This window comes from Centropristis striata, chromosome 21 (genome assembly GCF_030273125.1).
Source record: "Centropristis striata isolate RG_2023a ecotype Rhode Island chromosome 21, C.striata_1.0, whole genome shotgun sequence".
NCBI classification, from domain to species: Eukaryota; Metazoa; Chordata; class Actinopteri; order Perciformes; family Serranidae; genus Centropristis; species Centropristis striata.
In genome coordinates, this window is record NC_081537.1 from 3,673,516 (window position 1) to 3,691,958 (window position 18,443).

The 18,443-nt window shown below is 36.4% G+C and overlaps 1 protein-coding gene across 1 annotated transcript in view; it reads left to right on the top strand.

Moving 5' to 3' along the window:
• LOC131959060 (serine protease HTRA1B-like) overlaps positions 1-18,443 on the top strand; it is a 35,810-nt gene that overhangs the window by 15,604 nt on the left and 1,763 nt on the right. The window contains exons 5-9 of the mRNA XM_059324161.1: positions 10,713-10,907; positions 11,849-11,881; positions 13,531-13,645; positions 16,085-16,142; positions 16,667-16,762. Of these exons, the coding sequence (XP_059180144.1) occupies positions 10,713-10,907; positions 11,849-11,881; positions 13,531-13,645; positions 16,085-16,142; positions 16,667-16,762 (497 nt within the window). The remainder of the gene's footprint in view (positions 1-10,712; positions 10,908-11,848; positions 11,882-13,530; positions 13,646-16,084; positions 16,143-16,666; positions 16,763-18,443) is intronic.

Below are 18,443 nucleotides of genomic sequence, written 5' to 3' on the forward strand. Positions count from 1 at the left end.
TGAAGATGCTTCCAGAGTCACACAAAAGAACAGAAACAAGTTTTTCATGGTGGTGTTTTGAATCTGATTTCTTGGAGCTAGTTTTTTTTTATTTTAACATAAAATTTGCACGCTAAATACGTTGGATTTCTTTCGGGATTTCGTTAGTAACATGTGAAATCACACTGAAACTCCCCACATATCAGGTCTGTAAGACAGAAGCTTTAAGCAACAATAATTGCAGCAAATATTAAAAATTATAATGTTGTACATTCTGAATGATATGCTGGCCTCTTCTGTGACAAGAATTCACGATTCCTTCAACCACTACTAAATATTAACAAGGTAATTTGAGTATAATTATGTTCATAATTAATAATCACAGTTCCAAATTGATAGTTTAGTGACTGATTTAGGTGAATTGGCTCTATTTTTTTTTTTTTTTTTTTACAGATGGTGCCCCTAACGAGCTATGACTTAGAGCAAATCAAGTCATATCATTTCTTATAATTAATAATTATATATGATAATTATTAATAATTCTTATAGCCATCTAACCACATTTTTGAACCGTGAGATCCACACAAGTGATGCTCAGGTTCATCCCTACATATTTGGTATCCTTATGGGAGGGATAGCATTTATGATAACGCCCTTTTATTTACATATTTGACGCCCTGTGCAAGATCATCATTTATTCATAAAAGAGCCAACCAGATACCCCAACATTAATGTTGCCCCGTTGCGAGGCAAAGAACATTAAAGGGCGTTTCAGAATCCCGACATTATTACTGATCTGTTATTTGCTTAAAAATGTCAAATTGTTTGTGTAACACAGATGCACAGATAAGGTTAGGTATTTTATTTCCCAGGAAGATCTTTTTTGAATGTCAGGATAAAGTGAAAAGGAACAACTCTATGATTTGTAACAATCTAATACACCCATTTCAAACGTTGTTACACGATTGAATGGGCCAGCGGTTATCTTTCCCGTAAGTATGAACAAGTAGGGGTCTGCTCCACTTGCTGGTATGTACAGTAGGTTGTTATCAGCTCTTTGAATGGCCGACTGCTGAAAACTAAGCAGTTTCGAATGGTTTACACTGCAAACCCACTTCTCTAAGGTTACTATGCTGCTGAGGCAGGTATCCTGCACAGACAGGAGCTTTTTGTTGTTGTTTTGAGTCTTGACTCATCCAGTGAAGCCTCATATTGATCCGGCATCGATCATTTTCCATGAAACGTGTTGGTGAGCAACTTATACAAACTGCACCCTGCTGATCTGCTGGCTCACAGATTTAATAGACCAGGACGTCTGAAAGCCAACAGCAGCATCTGATCAGTAACTAATCCTGTTAGTTACTGTGACTGCTGATGCAGCAGAGCATGCTTGTTATAAAACCTGCTTACATAAATCCAAAAAAACGTGCATGCTTGGATACAAGTGAGGAATCTCTGTGTGCCGTGGGTTAACTCAGTAGTTCTCAACCTTTTTGAGTCGCAATTCTTTCACTGAAAAGAATCTCACACGCACAGTTCAGATCACCCAAAAAATAAACAAAATGACCAAAAAAAGGAAGCAAAATGACCAAAAAAGACACAAAATGACCAAAAAAGACACAAAGTGACCCAAAAAGAAACAAAATTACCAAAAAAGACACAAAATGATAAAAAAAAGACACAAAATTATCAAAAAAAGACACAAAAAAGACACAAAATGACCAAAAAAGACACAAAATGACCAGAAAAGACACAAAATGACCAAAAAAGACACAAAATGACCCAAAAAGAAACAAAATGACCAAAAAAAGACACAAACGACCAAAAAAAAGACACAAAATGATCAAAAAAAGACACAAAAAAGACACAAAATGACCAAATAACACACAAAATGACAAAAAAAAAAAGACATTAAGTGACCAAAAAGACTAAAACACATTAACACATGAACACTTTAACACAGTGGAGACAGAGCTGACTTCCAAAATGATTTGGCGACCCCCAGAAATCATCTCGCGACCCCAATTGGGGTCCCGACCCCAAGGTTGAGAATAGCTGGGTTAACTGACGTGCTAACTGTACTGTAGATTTAATGTACGATAGATGAATGGACTGGGAGAGAGATAATGAGAAGGAGAGAAGACAGAACCACCACTTTGTCCTCTCGGCATCTCGGCTTTGTTATCTCACCCTGGACAAAGTGCTGTCATCCTGGAAACCACAGAGCAAGAAACACTGTCATTTCCCTGCAGCAGGCGGTGGCTTAGATCATTTGAGTTGTTGTTGTTGTTGTGGTGCAGACAAACAAAAGAGCTTAACTGATGGAGTTAATCTGTGATTAGAAGAGCTCAGTGAGTCCATTCATAACCTCTTTGTTTGTGTCTCTACTGGCTGTTGTAGTGTGGGGACTAACCTCATTAAAAGAACTAATACAATTTTCCATTTGGATTCATTTCTCTTTGAATCTATCTATGAATGAAGTTGGTTCTGTTTGTTTCACAAACTGACATGCTAACTTTGCAGTGTAACAATTAGACTAAAAAGAAAAAAGGAATGTGCTATAGGTTTGTCATGATGATATACTTGGCATAATCAAATTAAACATCACAATGTTTGCCTGCAAATTGTAGAGGATTAGGAGTTTATAATAGTGTTGTTTAAAATAGAAATCTACAAGTGAAGAAGAAGTATCTCAAAATTGTACTTGGCTATATTTTACCACTGTGCTCATTACATCATCACAGTTCTTTAATGACCAAATTTAAGCAATTTTCAAACTGTATATTTCATGAGGATTTTCCAAAAACAGTATCAGCAGAAGCATTAGATTCCTCCTGCAAGAACCTTTGACATGATGTTGAGTAGTTTGAAACCTGTATTTCTACTTTCTGTGAAAAAGTGAACGTTTTATGTTATTCACAAACTTAAGTGATTGTCTGAGGGATCACTGGCTGTTTCAAGTGTTAATTGTTGCACCATATTTTAAACATGATTTCATGTGACTGATCTGGATGGATGTGTTAACAGAATCAAGTACGTGTATAAGAGAGTTAGGCTGAAGTTAATGTTCACTTTAACCCATTTAAGCCAGGAAAGCATTACTGCATTTCTACCATTAAAACCAGGAGCACTGTTTCGTTATTCTACCATTAAAGCCGGGAAAGCGGATACGTCGTTTTGTAGTATTTGTAGTTTTTTCCACCTTTTTTTGGTCTGTTGGCCAATGAAATGCATCAGTGTCGCAATGCAACATGGGACTTTTCCAGAACTGAAATCATCACCAAAAAAGACACAAAATTACCACAAAAAAGACACAAAATGACAAAAAAAAGATACAAAATGACAAAAAAAGACACAAAATTGTTTAACAAAATTGTTGAAAAAAAGACACAAAATTACAAAAAAGACCCCAAATTACTAAAAAAAAAGACACAAAATGACCAAAAAAAGATTCAAAATGACAAAAAAAGACAAAAAATTGTTTTAAAAAAGATAGAATTACCAAAAAAGTCACAAAATTACCAAAAAAGACACAAAATTACCAAAAAAAGATACAAAATGACCAAAAAAGATACAAAATGACAAAAAAAGACACAAAATTGTTTAAAAAAAGACACAGAATTACCAAAAAAGACACAAAATTACAAAAAAGACCCCAAATTACTAAAAAAAAAGACACAAAATGACCAAAAAAAGATACAAAATGACAAAAAAAAGACATAAAATTGTTTTTAAAAAAGATAGAATTACCAAAAAGGTCACAAAAATTACAATTAAAAGACAAAATTACAAAAAAAAACCCTTCAGGTTTTAGGGGGTTATTTTAAAATCACCCTAGGTTTTACAGGCAGTTTTTACAGGCATTTTAGGCCTAAATGGGTTAAACTCAAATTGTGGCTTCAGGCTCCACATTTTATTTTGCCTCGTCATATGCTATGAGTCATCCGTACATGGCACACACACTTTGTCTTTCTGCACATACTGCAGTCATGTACAGATGTGTTCAGCATACCTGTGGCTTTCACATTTTCGCACTTGTCAATCAAGCTCAGAAGAATAGAGAGCTTCAAGTTTGTGTTGCGTCTTCATTGGTTGTCTGGTGATTAATCTTCATCACGCCACAGCTGCCCTTAAGATGTAAAACACATTAATATGTGTCACATCATTTGCTCTTATTCCCCTTTTCACCATCTCCTCCTGCTCTCTCTCTGTTACTAAACCCGACCAAAAGTGGGTCAGACTCTTCAGGCTTGTTACTTAACGGAGGAAATGGGCAACACGTGTCAGTCATTAGCAGGGAAATACGATGCACACACACACACACATACATACACACTTTGACTGAAAAAACAGACGCTTGTCATGCTCAGTGGAGTGTGCCGTTGATGAAAGACGCTAACATCACACCCGCTTTATGTCTCACTTTTTCTGCTATGTGTCACATCTGGGGCTGAAGTAGGTTAGTAGGACGACTTGCAGCAGCGCAGCACACATTGTCAGTATGAAGATGTAGAAATATGGAAATACTAAAAACCTCTGTCAATAAATAACCTAAATTGTTCAAGCGAGAATCAGAAGCTAAGTGAGAAAAGTTTGAAGTTTTTGGAGCCTTTACCATTATTTAAAAAAAAATATTTAGTGACTTTCATAGTGTTGGCTAGGTTTGTACCAAACTGCCACATTGATTTATCCAGTAAAAATCAAATTTAAACACTCAATAAATGTTTGGGTTTTTTTGGGTGTGTGTCAGCTGGCTTAAAAATCCAGCAGTGGCAGCAGTCTGCAGTCAAAGTGTTCCCAGGCTTTAATAAAGTGGAAAGGCAGAGATTGTTAGAGTGGCACTGAGCCTTTTAACAGATTATTACTTATAAAAGCCTTTACAGGGGGTCTTCACGTTCAGGGACAACATCAACTTTGTGTGTGTGTGTGTGTGTGTGTGTGTGTGTGTGTGTGTGTGTGTGTGTGTGTGTGTGTGTGTGTGTGTGTGTGCTTGTCTTTCCATGCTTACATGGTGGGGAGCACAGTTTTTAACTAACAGAGTGAGGACACACATTTTGGCTCACTTCTTCAAAAGCCTGATTAAATTAGGGTTAGGGTAAGGCTAGTAGCAGTTAGGAGCATGGTTAGGGTTATGGTAAGGCTAGTAGCAGGTAGGAGCATGGTTAGGGTTAGGCTAGTAGCAGTTAGGAGCATGGTTAGGGTTATGGTAAGGCTAGTAGCAGTTAGGAGCATGGTTAGGGTTATGGTAAGGCTAGTAGCAGGTAGGAGCATGGTTAGGGTTAGGGTAAGGCTAGTAGCAGTTAGGAGCATGGTTAGGGTTATGGTAAGGCTAGTAGCAGTTAGGAGCATGGTTAGGGTTAGGCTAGTAGCAGTTAGGAGCATGGTTAGGGTTAGGGTAAGGCTAGTAGCAGTTAGGAGCATGGTTAGGGTAAGGCTAGCAGCAGTTAGGAGCATGGTTAGGGTTAGGGTAAGGCTAGTAGCAGTTAGGAGCATGGTTAGGGTTATGGTAAGGCTAGTAGCAGCTAGGAGCATGGTTAGGGTTAGGGTAATGCTAGTAGCAAGTAGGAGCATGGTTAGGGTTAGGCTAGTAGCAGTTAGGAGCATGGTTAGGGTTAGGGTAAGGCTAGTAGCAGTTAGGAGCATGGTTAGGGTTAGGGTAAGGCTAGTAGCAGTTAGGAGCATGGTTAGGGTTAGGGTAAGGCTAGTAGCAGTTAGGAGCATGGTTAGGGTTATGGTAGTAGCAGTTAGGAGCATGGTTAGGGTTAGGGTAAGGCTAGTAGCAGTTAGGAGCATGGTTAGGGTTAGGGTAAGGCCAGTAGCAGTTAGGAGCATGGTTAGGGTTAGGGTAAAGCTAGTAGCAGTTAGGAGCATGGTTAGGGTTAGGGTAGTAGCAGCTAGGAGCATGGTTAGGGTTAGGGTAAGGCTGGTAGCAGTTAGGAGCATGGTTAGGGTTATGGTATGGCTAGTAGCAGTTAGGAGCATGGTTAGGGTTAGGGTAAGACTAGTAGCAGTTTGGAGCATGGTTAGGGTTAGGGTAAGGCTAGTAGCAGTTAGGAGCATGGTTAGGGTTAGGGTAAGGCTAGTAGCAGTTAGGAGCATGGTTAGGGTTAGGGTAAGGCTAGTAGCAGCTAGGAGCTTGGTTAGGGTTAGGGTAAGGCTAGTAGCAGTTAGGAGCATGGTTAGGGTTAGGGTAAGGCTAGTAGCAGTTAGGAGCATGGTTAGGGTTAGGGTAAGGCTAGTAGCAGTTAGGAGCATGGTTAGGGTAAGGCTAGTAGCAGTTTGGAGCATGGTTAGGGTTATGGTAAGGCTAGTAGCAGTTAGGAGCATGGTTAGGGTTAGGGTAAGGCTAGTAGCAGTTAGGAGCATGGTTAGGGTTAGGGTTGGGTTAATAGCAGTTAGGAGCATGGTTAGGGTTATGGTAAGGCTAGTAGCAGTTAGGAGCATGGTTAGGGTAAGGCTAGTAGCAGTTAGGAGCATGGTTAGGGTAAGGCTAGTAGCAGTTAGGAGCATGGTTAGGGTTAGGGTAAGGCTAGTAGCAGCTAGGAGCATGGTTAGGGTTAGGGTAAGGCTAGTAGCAGTTAGGAGCATGGTTAGGGTAAGGCTAGTAGCAGTTAGGAGCATGGTTAGGGTAAGGCTAGTAGCAGTTAGGAGCATGGTTAGGGTTAGGGTAAGGCTAGTAGCAGCTAGGAGCATGGTTAGGGTTATGGTAAGGCTAGTAGCAGTTGGGAGAATGGTTAGGGTTAGGGTAAGGCTAGTAGCAGTTAGGAGCATGGTTAGGGTAAGGCTAGTAGCAGCTAGGAGAATGGTTAGGGTTAGGGTAAGGCTAGTAGCAGCTAGGAGAATGGTTAGGGTTAGGGTAAGGCTAGTAGCAGTTAGGAGCATGGTTAGGGTTAGGGTTGGGTTAATAGCAGTTAGGAGCATGGTTAGGGTTATGGTAAGGCTAGTAGCAGTTAGGAGCATGGTTAGGGTTAGGGTAAGGCTAGTAGCAGTTAGGAGCAGGGTTAGGGTTAGGCTAGTAGCAGTTAGGAGCAAGGTTAGGGTTAGGGTTAGGCTAGTAGCAGTTCGGAGCATGGTTAGGGTTAGGGTAAGGCTAGTAGCAGTTAGGAGCATGGTTAGGGTTAGGGTAAGGCTAGTCGCAGTTAGGAACATGGTTAGGGTTAGGGTAAGGCTAGTAGCAGTTAGGAGCATGGTTAGGGTTAGGGTAAGGCTAGTAGCAGGTAGGAGCATGGTTAGGGTTAGGGTAAGGCTAGTAGCAGCTAGGAGCATGGTTAGGGTAAGGCTAGTAGCAGTTAGGAGCATGGTTAGGGTTAGGGTAAGGCTAGTAGCAGGTAGGAGCATGGTTAGGGTTAGGGTAAGGCTAGTAGCAGCTAGGAGCATGGTTAGGGTAAGGCTAGTAGCAGGTAGGAGCATGGTTAGGGTTAGGGTAAGGCTAGTAGCAGCTAGGAGCATGGTTAGGGTAAGGCTAGTCGCAGTTAGGAACATGGTTAGGGTTAGGGTAAGGCTAGTAGCAGTTAGGAGCATGGTTAGGGTTAGGGTAAGGCTAGTAGCAGGTAGGAGCATGGTTAGGGTTAGGGTAAGGCTAGTAGCAGGTAGGAGCATGGTTAGGGTAAGGCTAGTAGCAGTTAGGAGCATGGTTAGGGTTAGGGTAAGGCTAGTAGCAGCTAGGAGCATGGTTAGGGTTAGGCTAGTAGCAGTTAGGAGCATGGTTAGGGTTAGGCACTGTGTGTGTGTGTGTGTGTGTGTGTGTGTGTGTGTTGTAATAGCAGTCAGACACACTCAGCTTTTACATGTTAGCACTGGAAAGCACTAATAAAAATCTGTTTACTAATCACAAACTTATCCAACTGGAACTCTGGATCTTTCTCCTCTCCTCAAGACACATGGATGTGATTCATTTCTTGGGATTCAAGTCTTTTTTCACATTTTCATGCAGACAGGCTGGAAGGAAAGTTTGAAAGCAACAGCCAAGAGCGTTTAAACTGTAGAAACCTGCCAACTGACCACATGTCAGTTAGAAGTGGCTGATATGATGGAGAAAGATGATTAAAAAACACTTTGGAATAGATCATGGACGACATCCTGCTTTTATCAAAGTGTTTTGGGGGCATTTTATGAGGTTATGAATTCAACTAAAGAAGGAGAAGAGTTATGGTTGGTGCGTTATAGATCCTTAGCCCACCCTCTTTATTTTTGTCTCCATTACTGGAAGTGTCTGTGATATAATTATATATTGTTTGTTTGGGGGGGGGGGGGGGTTTGTTAGCTTTGAACAGATTGTTCTTTATGTGTACTTCTCACACTTATTTTTTGCTGAATGTAAAATTATAGTTTTATAATGCATTTGAAAGCTCAGTTTGTTTATTTATTTATTTTAATGAGATACAAGATTTTTTATATGAATGGCACTTTACCGTGTTGTGTGTGGAAAGTCCCTTTAATTACTTTTTGGGGTCATTGGGTGTCTTTTTTTTAATAATTGTGTGTCTTTTTTTGGTCATTTTGTTTCTTTTTTCAGTTATTTTGTGTCTTTTTTGGTCATTTTGTGTCTTTTTTTAGTCCTTTTGTGTCTTTTTTGGTCATATTGTGACTTTTTAAAAGTAATTTAGGGGTTTTTTTTGGTCATTTTGATACTGCCTCCAGCGGCCCCCAGGTAATTTGAGTTTGAGACCCCTGCTTTAGAGCAAAAATATGGCAAACCGAAAAAACCTGTTGTGGTTAGCTAATGAGGTGCAGACATTCCTCTCTTTGTTAGCCAACGAACGGGGAATGCAAAAGAGGCGTTGCTTTACTTTTTGCGTCGTTATGACGAATCTGAAGTGCACAAGATTGATGCATTTTAGTTAAAAATGTACAAATTTTCTCCCGGAGGTGCGTGCCCCCGGACCCCCCTACATGGTTCAGTTTGATGGTTTTAATTGTCAGTTCCATATGATTAATTACTTTGATATGATCTGCTTTAAGTTTATGCAATTCGTAATCAAGGGTGAGGACTATTTCATCATACATGATGCATCATAACTTTTGGTAGGGCCCCATGTTGTGCAGATTGTGCCCTTTTTATTTTTTCACCCTTCAGTAACAGTTAACCCCAAAAAGTCAGTGTTTAACAAAGCTAGATTACCAAATACATTTTTGGTCAGTCAAAATCATTTTCATTTTCATTCCCATAAAGCAAATTCAACATAGTTTAAGTCTAGTTACCGTGGTAACTTATGCTGGCTAAATACTTACATTTGTTCTATTTTCTTATTAGGTAAACCTGCTTTATTGAACAAGATGGTTTACTGGATGTTAACAAAAACACTTAACATTGTGTGAAACCTTTTTCAGTGAGGCTTCTGTGAGAAAAAAACTCACTGAATACTTGACAGCTTCTTTTAACTTTACAGAATAAAGTTACAAAATTAGACTGACAGAAGAAATTAAGAAGAGTTACATTGAGAAGATACAAACACACCAGTGAGTCAGATTTTGGTGGAAACGAGGCTGTTTATGTTGATTTAGTGTTCAGAGTTCAGTGAGTTCAAGTTGTGAATGAAGGAAGTCTCTCTCTTCCAGACTGAGAGCTGACTCAGCTCTCCACAGGAAACCCACGTCTGTCTCCAACAGCTGAGAGAATAAACTGCTGTTTACCTGTGTGTGTGTGTGTGTGTGTGTGTGTGTGTGTGTGTGTGTGTGTGTGTGTCCAGTGACTGTGCTGCTATTTCCTTTAATCTCAGTTCATCATGTGTGTTACTTTAAGTCTGTTTTTTTTTTTCAACTTCTCTTTATTGGGCTTCTCTTTACTTATTATTTTTTTCTTTCGTTCACACAAAATGACCAAAAAAGACACAAAATTATAGAAAAAGACACAAAATGACTGAAAAAAACACTAAATTAGTTTAAAAAGACACAAAATGACCAAAAAATATACAGAATTCCTTTTAAAAAAAATAAACAAAGTGACCAAAAAAGACACGAAATGACATAAAAAAAACTAAATTACTTAAAGAAGAAACAAAATGACCAAAAAAGACACATAAATGACCAAAAAAGACACAAAATTAATTTAAAAAGACACAAAATTACCAAAAATAGACACAAAATTACAAAAAAAAGACACAAAATTACCTAAAAAAGACACAAAATAACCAAAAAATACACAGAAAGAAAAAGGCACAAAATGACAAAAAAAGACACAAAATGACAAAGAAAATACACTAAAAAAGACACAAAATGACCAAAAAAAGACTAAAAAAAGACACAAAATGACACAAAATGACAAAAAAAGACACAAAATTACACAAAAAGACACAAAATGACTGAAAAAACACAAAATGACCAAAAAATACACAGAATGACCAAAAAATACACAAAATTATTTAAAAAAAAGACATAAAAATTACCAACAAAAACCACAAAATGACAAAAAAAACCACTTAATTACTTAAAAAAGACACAAAATGACCAAAAAAAGTAATTAAAGGGACCTTCCACACACAACACGGTAAAGTGCCATTCATATAAAACTCACATTAAACTTTCATATCAAGGTGGGGGCCACAAAATATCATCACGAGGGCCACAATTGGCCCGCGGGCCGCAAGTTTGAGACCCATGCTTAAAACTATGTGTTTATGTGCTTCAATCAGACAAATCACTACTTTGAAGAACATCAAAGGTCAACATGTTAAATGTTAAACTGATTCTCTCTCTAACCATGTCTCTCTCTGGTTCTGTGTCTGATGGAGCAGATGAAGCTTCCCGTGCTGCTGCTCGGCCGTTCGGCTGATCTTCGTCCCGGAGAGTTCGTGGTGGCGATCGGCAGCCCGTTCTCCCTGCAGAACACCGTCACCACCGGCATCGTCAGCACCACCCAGAGAGGAGGCAAGGAGCTGGGGCTACGCAACTCTGACATGGACTACATCCAGACGGACGCCATCATCAACGTGAGTCACCACACAGACAGACGGACAGACGAAACTACAAGCAAAAAAGTTGTAAAAAGTACCTGAACATGACATGAGGCTTATTTATATGTGTATATATATAATGGCATGCTGTTCAGGAAATTATTAAATATATGGATTCAAAACCTGAAAATATATATTAAAACTTGAGAATAAATATGTATTGAAACCTGAGAATATATACTAAAATCTGAGAATATATATTGAAACCTGAGAATATATATTAAAAGTATATATATAATATTGAAACTTTAGAATATATATTTACACTTTAGAATATATGTTAAATGTTTGAGAATATAATTAAAAATTTAGAATATATATTAAAAGTCTGAGAATATATATTGAAACTTCAGAATATATATTAAAGGTTTTAACTGAAGGTTTTCATATATATTCTCAGATTTTCAATGTATATTCTTAGGTTTCAAAATATGTTTTAGATCCATATATATAATAATTTTCTGAACGGCTTGCCATATGTAATATACATGCAATATATATATATATATATATATATATATATATATATAGAGAGAGAGAGAGAGAGAGAGAGAGAGAGAGAGAGAGAGAGAGTTGTATTTGAAGTCCGCTGTGTACAGTGTGAACAGGAGTGGAGCCAGATCAGTGCCTTGTGGAGCTCCTGTGCTGCTTATTAATGTCCCAGAAACATCCACTCCATCTCTGTCAGCTTGTTTTTGAGTATGTTGGGTTGGATGTAAACACTGTGACAATCTGACAAACTCAACTGAAAAGACAGGATTTAAAAACTCAAACTGACACAAATGATAGACAGGCGAACAGAGAAAAAGCAGGAAGTACCAAATAAGGACATGGGCGTGGCCCCGGGCATATGGCTATGTAAACAAAAACAGTTGGGGAACAAGTGGGAATCCTCATATATTCTTTTTTTCTTGCAGTACGGCAACTCAGGAGGGCCACTAGTCAATCTGGTGAGTAAATAACAGTATATATAATTCTATAATGATAATAATAATGTATTATTTAAGCTTGTATATGATGTTACCTGTTTGAAAACATGTTTTTTTATCTTGTGTGTATGTATCCTCATGTCCTTCTTATCCATTGATTGTTTCCATTAGCACCATTAACACTTTTATTTTTTACATATTTCATAGTATAAAAGTGCTGTTTTCTTATCTACTCACTGAATACTTTCATTAAATGTCACATTTCTACATTTTTGCGGTATTGTTTTACTAACTGCTACATTAAATACTACACTAATTGAAACATGCAGCACGTTATTAACCCTCGTGTCCATTTTTGACCCCAAATAATTTTCAACATACGTTTAATACAGGTTAACTTTCATAGAAATTTTGTATATTTGACTAAAATTGACCAATAATAATAAAAATTAAAAAAAGAAAATTATATATAAATGTGTTGGTCATAAAAGGTGAAAAAAAAGTTGGTAATACTTTTTCTACATGTCCTAAAAACAGTCAATATTTTAATAAATTACTTTAAAAATTGCTCTTTGTTTTCAAATAGTGAACATCCCATGAAAAACATTTAGAAGCCACAGACATAGATGCTTATTGAAATGCTTATTGTTGTTTAGGCGTTACCAAGAAGTTCAATATGATAGTAGGGTATTAATAAAACATTTTTTATTCCGTCTTAATCTCTTGGGGAGCTGAAATTGGATGTTTTGAAAGAAAACAGTGCCCAGACATGTAATATATGACTCACACAGAGATTCAAGTTACTGTATCTCTGTGAAACTGGGACAGAAACAGAGTTTGTTATTACTGGGACCACATCCATATGTTATGAAACAGTGATATACGTAATCTCATATAAACAAACTCCAGGCCACATAGAGTCCTTGTTAGGAAATGTAAATAAAGAGTTTAGGTAATGCTTGGCTAATACTTCCAGTCTCCAGCTGAAGATGATTATCAGTTTGTTTTCAGACGGCAGCAATAATGTGTGTGTAAAAGGTTATAATAGTTTGGGATTTTTTATTAGTTTTAGTTTTAATTCCGTTGTGATTTTTTGTTTTTAAATTCAGTTAGTTTAAGTGAGTTTTTAGAGTGAGTTTGCTAGTTTTAATTAGTTTTTATTTTTGGGAAAATGCTTAGTTTTAGTTCAGTTTTTATTCGTTTTTATCCTGCTGTCTCCGCGACCCGGCCCTGGACAAGCGGGCGAGAATGCATGGATAGTTTTAGTTTTTTTTGTAATGGGGTATTTGTTGGGTGCGAGATTCAATAAGGTCACAATAAATGTTTCCTTTATTTCCTTTGTCTGATCCATCTCAGCACCAATAAGTTTATTAAGTCATAAAACCAGATAGATGAAATAGATTTCATATCAACCAAAAAGGTTTACGTATGAAAAAAGTTGACAAAGAGGAAAACGAAGGACATTTTCACTCTAATTTTAGTTAGTTTTGTAACCACAAAATACAGTTTCAGTTAGTTGTTGTTTTTTTTTAAATCTCTTGATTTTATTTTTATTTCAGTTAACGAAAATGTTTTTTCAATTCTAGTTTTCGTTATTTCGTTTGTTTTCGTCAACTATAATTAACCTTGGTGTGTGTGTGTGTGTGTGTGTGTGTGTGTGTGTCCTGCAGGATGGAGAGGTGATTGGTATCAACACTCTGAAGGTGACAGCAGGAATCTCTTTCGCCATCCCGTCAGACAAGATCAGACAGTTCCTGACGGAGTCATACGACAGACAGGCCAAAGGTCTGTTATATATCTATATCTATATTTTATAATGTTATATAAAATTGTTGATATCTGAGACAGAGACGAGTCCAAAGAGAGACGAGGGCGACCACATTTATTGAAGATATTAGGGCTGCAACTAACGATTATTTTCATTAGCGATTAATGTCGGTTATTTAAATGATTAATGGATTAGTTGTTTGGTCAATAAAATGTATAAAAATATCAATGAGTGTTTCCCAAACCACAAGATGACGTCCTCAAATCTCTTGTTTTGTCCACAAACCAAAGAGATATTCAGTTTATTGTCATAAAGGAACAAAGAAACCAGAAATATTCACATTGAAGAAGCTGAAATCAGAGAATTTGGACTTATTGTCTTTAAAAAAAACTGCTCAAACCAATTATGGGATTATCAAAATAGTCTAGTCTAAACATAGTTTTACTTTACTTTAAACCTCTGAAGTCCAGGAGATTTTGGTTCAAATTTGTCAACTTCCTCTGCATTCATTTCTGCCTCTGTTCAGCATCTTTCAGTCTGTCCTTACATCACATGCATGGCTCCTTTTTCTCCACACAAACTTGGCTATCAGTCAGATTTTTCATTTTAGTTTAATTACAAGTATAAAGCTGCCAGGAACCCCCCCAAAAAAAACAAAGGACATAGGTTTTTATGGAAATGTACCAATTTTTTTCACTATTTATACACACAAAAACAGCAGGAAATAATGAAATAAATAAATAACTATAAAAACATCAACAACATGTCTATTTGCATGTAAATTAAAATAGCAATAGTTTAGTACAAAGAAAGCTCAAATATATTTAGTATAAAATGATAGAACTGGATGGATGAAGTGTTTTGAAAGTTAAAAAAAAAAAAGATTCAAAGATTCAAAATAGCATTTCATGTTGAACTAAAGGACAAAAAAAGACACAAAATTACCCAAAAAAAAGACACAAAGCGACAAAAAAAAGACACAAAAAGACAAAAAATTACGAAAAAAAAATAGAGTCCCACTAGAATAAAAACCAGAGTTGATGACAGGATCACACACAATCACAAGATCACATTTATGTTGGTTTTTCTTTGTTTCTATTTGGTTCCAAATGTTTTAATCCTGTAAATCAGAATAAAAAATAAATTATTATTATCAGGTCATATAGGTGAAAAAAATATACCAACATGGTATTTAAACATGTTTTAAGTGGTGAATACAGGCAGGATGGAAAGGAATTCAAACATGGACAAAATAGCCCAAAACTCCATAGAGTTAAGCATCAAATTGCTGTTTTTAAGCAGCGACCTCTAGTGGCTGTAGTTATTTTGACTCCTGAAGTCAGGTTTGGTTTTATAGAGAGCAAGAAAGAAAACAGAAACCAGGACTGAGAGCCAGGAGAAGCTGCTGGTGTTGTGTGTGAAACAAAAAGTGAAATCTAGAAATAAGCATTAGAACACTTAAAATAAGAAAATAACTCTTAAAACAAGATGAATTAAAGCTGCCAGCAGTGATGAACTGGCCCGAGCAGAGTGACCTGATGATTATTTGTTTCTTTCCAAGATAAAAAAAAAAAAAAACCTTTAGATTTAGAAGTGTTAGATAATTTATCTTGATTTAAGAGTTAATAATATTAATAATAATAATAATAATAATAATAATAATAATACATTTAATCTTTATAGCGCTTTTAAAGGTACTCAAAAAAGACACAAAATTACCAAGAAAAAGATACAAAATTACAAAAAAAGACACAAAATTACCAAACAAAAGACATACAATTACCGAAAAAAGGACACAAATGACCAAAAACGAAAGAAAATGACCCCCAGTTCAACATGCTTATTTCTAGATTTAATAATCTTAATTTAAGAAATCTTGTCAAGGTAAATTATCTGTCCATGCAGCAAGATCATTTCCCTCAGATTTACTGTTTGATCTGGTTTTTCCTTTTTTGCAGTGTATGTAACTATACACAGTCGCCCATGAAGTTTGAATATATGTTTGGAAGAGATTGATTATTTACAGTTTTGAGAAGATATACACTTTATCTGTCAAGAATAAATCATATTGTCACAATCAATTCATGGAAAGAGGTAGTTCAGATCCAGAACTCTGACCACATCTTCATAGTTTAATAAAATGTTCCTGTTTTGTAGAATATCATATGAACCAGTGTAAGAAATCATCTTCAGCAAGTAGAATGTGTTGTTGAGTATTGTTTTTTAGAGATTTGATTTATGGAAATGAATGTTTTTGTTCCCATTTTTAGTCTTTTACAAGACAAGAACTGCAAATAAACATCATAACTAGAGTTTAGAGTGTCTTCAATGCAAGTTTGCTTGGCAGAAATCTTTATGAAAAATGTTTTTCTGTACTTAACTGTAGACCTGACATAATAATCCTCACTTTTTCCAAGTCCACACATACAAACAAAACATTTCTTTGTGTTTTACAGGTAAAACATACCAGAAGAAGAAATATATTGGTGTCCGAATGATGAGTCTCACATCATCGTAAGTCCCTGTTTCTGATGGTTTTTTCACATTTTTTATTGATACATTCACATTGGGAAATAATAATGTTAATAGAATGGTAACTCATGTAGTATTTTCATCACATGATAATGAAATACAAACAATTCTAAAGTTATTATTCTAAACTGGAGACCATCACCATAGGTGCAAATGAACATGAGCTAAGTGCATTATTAGGTCAAGTGGCAGTCAGAAAGCTGCTATTATGAAGTGAGGAAATGCATTATGAATGGGGTTTTTTTTAAGTGGAGAAGCTGCACAGCATTAGGCACAAAGCTGGCCTTTCTCCTCTGATCTGTGCAGGCGGGATGAGAACTTGGGTAATGTGTGTTAAATGTTCATAAACAGTAAAATCTGTAGTTTTACCAGAATGTCACAGTTAATCAGAGTAAAGCTTTACAAGTTGGAATATAAATGAGTCACAGTGCATCATGCCTTCAGCTTGAATCAGTCAGCCTGATGCCCTGCAGACAGTCAGTGTAAACATGTTGTTTTCTCTTCAGGCTGGCCACGGAGCTGAAGGAGAAGCTGTCCGACTTCCCTGATCTCACCTCCGGGGCGTACGTCATCGAGGTCATCAGCCGGACGCCAGCCGAGGCGTGAGTCTCTCTCCCATCTCTTCTTATATAGAAATGTCAAAATATGTCAAAATATCAACATGGTTAACCGTCTGGAGTGTCCAAAAGCTCCAAATAATCCAGACTTGTTGCCTCCATCAGACTAGAAAACAAAGCAGCGTGGAGCCCTACTGTAAATTTACCTCTAAAGTTCTGGCTGTAAACTCCATGAGGCCAGTTTCAGTTTGATGATGATATACCAAGTAAAACTGGAGACAAGCTCAAATAGATTTAGTATAAAATGATAGAACTGGATGGAACCCTCTTATATGGTAGATTTGACACCTTTGGTCACATTTGAAACATTTACAATTCTTTATTGAGCATGATAGTGTTTTGAAAGTTAAAAAAAAAATTCAAAATCACATTTTATGTTGGACTAAAGGACAAAAAAAGACACAAAATGACTAAAAAAAAGACACAAAATGACCGAAAGAAGACACAAAATGACCAAAAAAGACACAAAATGACTTAAAAAAGACACAAAATGACACAAAATTACTAAAAAATGACACAAAAAAGACACAAAATGACAAAAAAAGAGACACAAGAAGACACCAAATGACTTAAAAAAAAAGACACAAAATGACTAAAAAAGAAAATAGGCACAAAATGACAAAAAACGACACAAAAAAGACACAAAATGACAAAAAAGACTGAAATGACAAAAAAAGACACAAAATGGCAAAAAAAGACACAAAATGACAAAAAAGACACAAAATGACAAAAAAAGACACAAAATGACAAAAAAGACACGAAATGACAAAAAAAGACACAAAATGACAAAAAAGACACAAAATGATTTAAAAAGACACAAAATGGCAAAAAAAGACACAAAATGATTTAAAAAGACACAAAATGACTAAAAAAAGGCACAAAATGACTAAAAAAAGACACAAAGTGATGAAATAGCCCATAAAGACTCCATAGAGTTAAAAGATCTTAGGATGTGTAATTCTGCATTAAACATCTGGAGTTAGTTTTAGTTTTATGCGATCAAAGACATTTTTCCTTGTTGGAGTTCATATGAAGTGGTGCAGCTTGTGAGAAACGATAGAATAAAAAGATTCTGTTGGTTCAGACTCAGACTGCAAAATATATTTTACTCCTGGAAAGTTTTTTGGTTTCCACATGAAAAGCTTGTTGACAGCAAAGGGCAGCGTTCCACCTGAGAAAACAGCAGCAGGTAGAGAGAGTTTCCTTATTGTCTGGTGGGTTATGTGGAGTCGGGGTGATCTGATTTTGCTGAAAGGACTTTTTTTAATAATATTTTAACTGTATGTGAAGAGCGTAGGATGTGGAAAGTTGACTTGAGGTTTTAAAGTGCTGCTGTTTTTCTTTTGGCTGGCGGAGTGTTTCCCACCCAGACTGTCAGAGGACAAACTGCTGCAGTCATAGCTCAGCAGATTCTAGTTCCTCTTTCCTCTGGAGCCTTTAAGACTTTAAGAAGAAAAAACTATCGCTTTGGACTCAAATCAAGAGCAAACAAGGAGCAGCTGGTGGTCACTCAGATAGTTCACTGTTAAAACAGTTTTTATGGTAAAAAAAAACTGTTTTTATGGTAAAAAAAAAAAAAAAAACAGTTTTTACGGTTAAAAAAACCCTGTTTTTACAGTAAAAAAAAATGTTTTACCGTAAAAAAAAAAATGTTTTACCGTAAAAA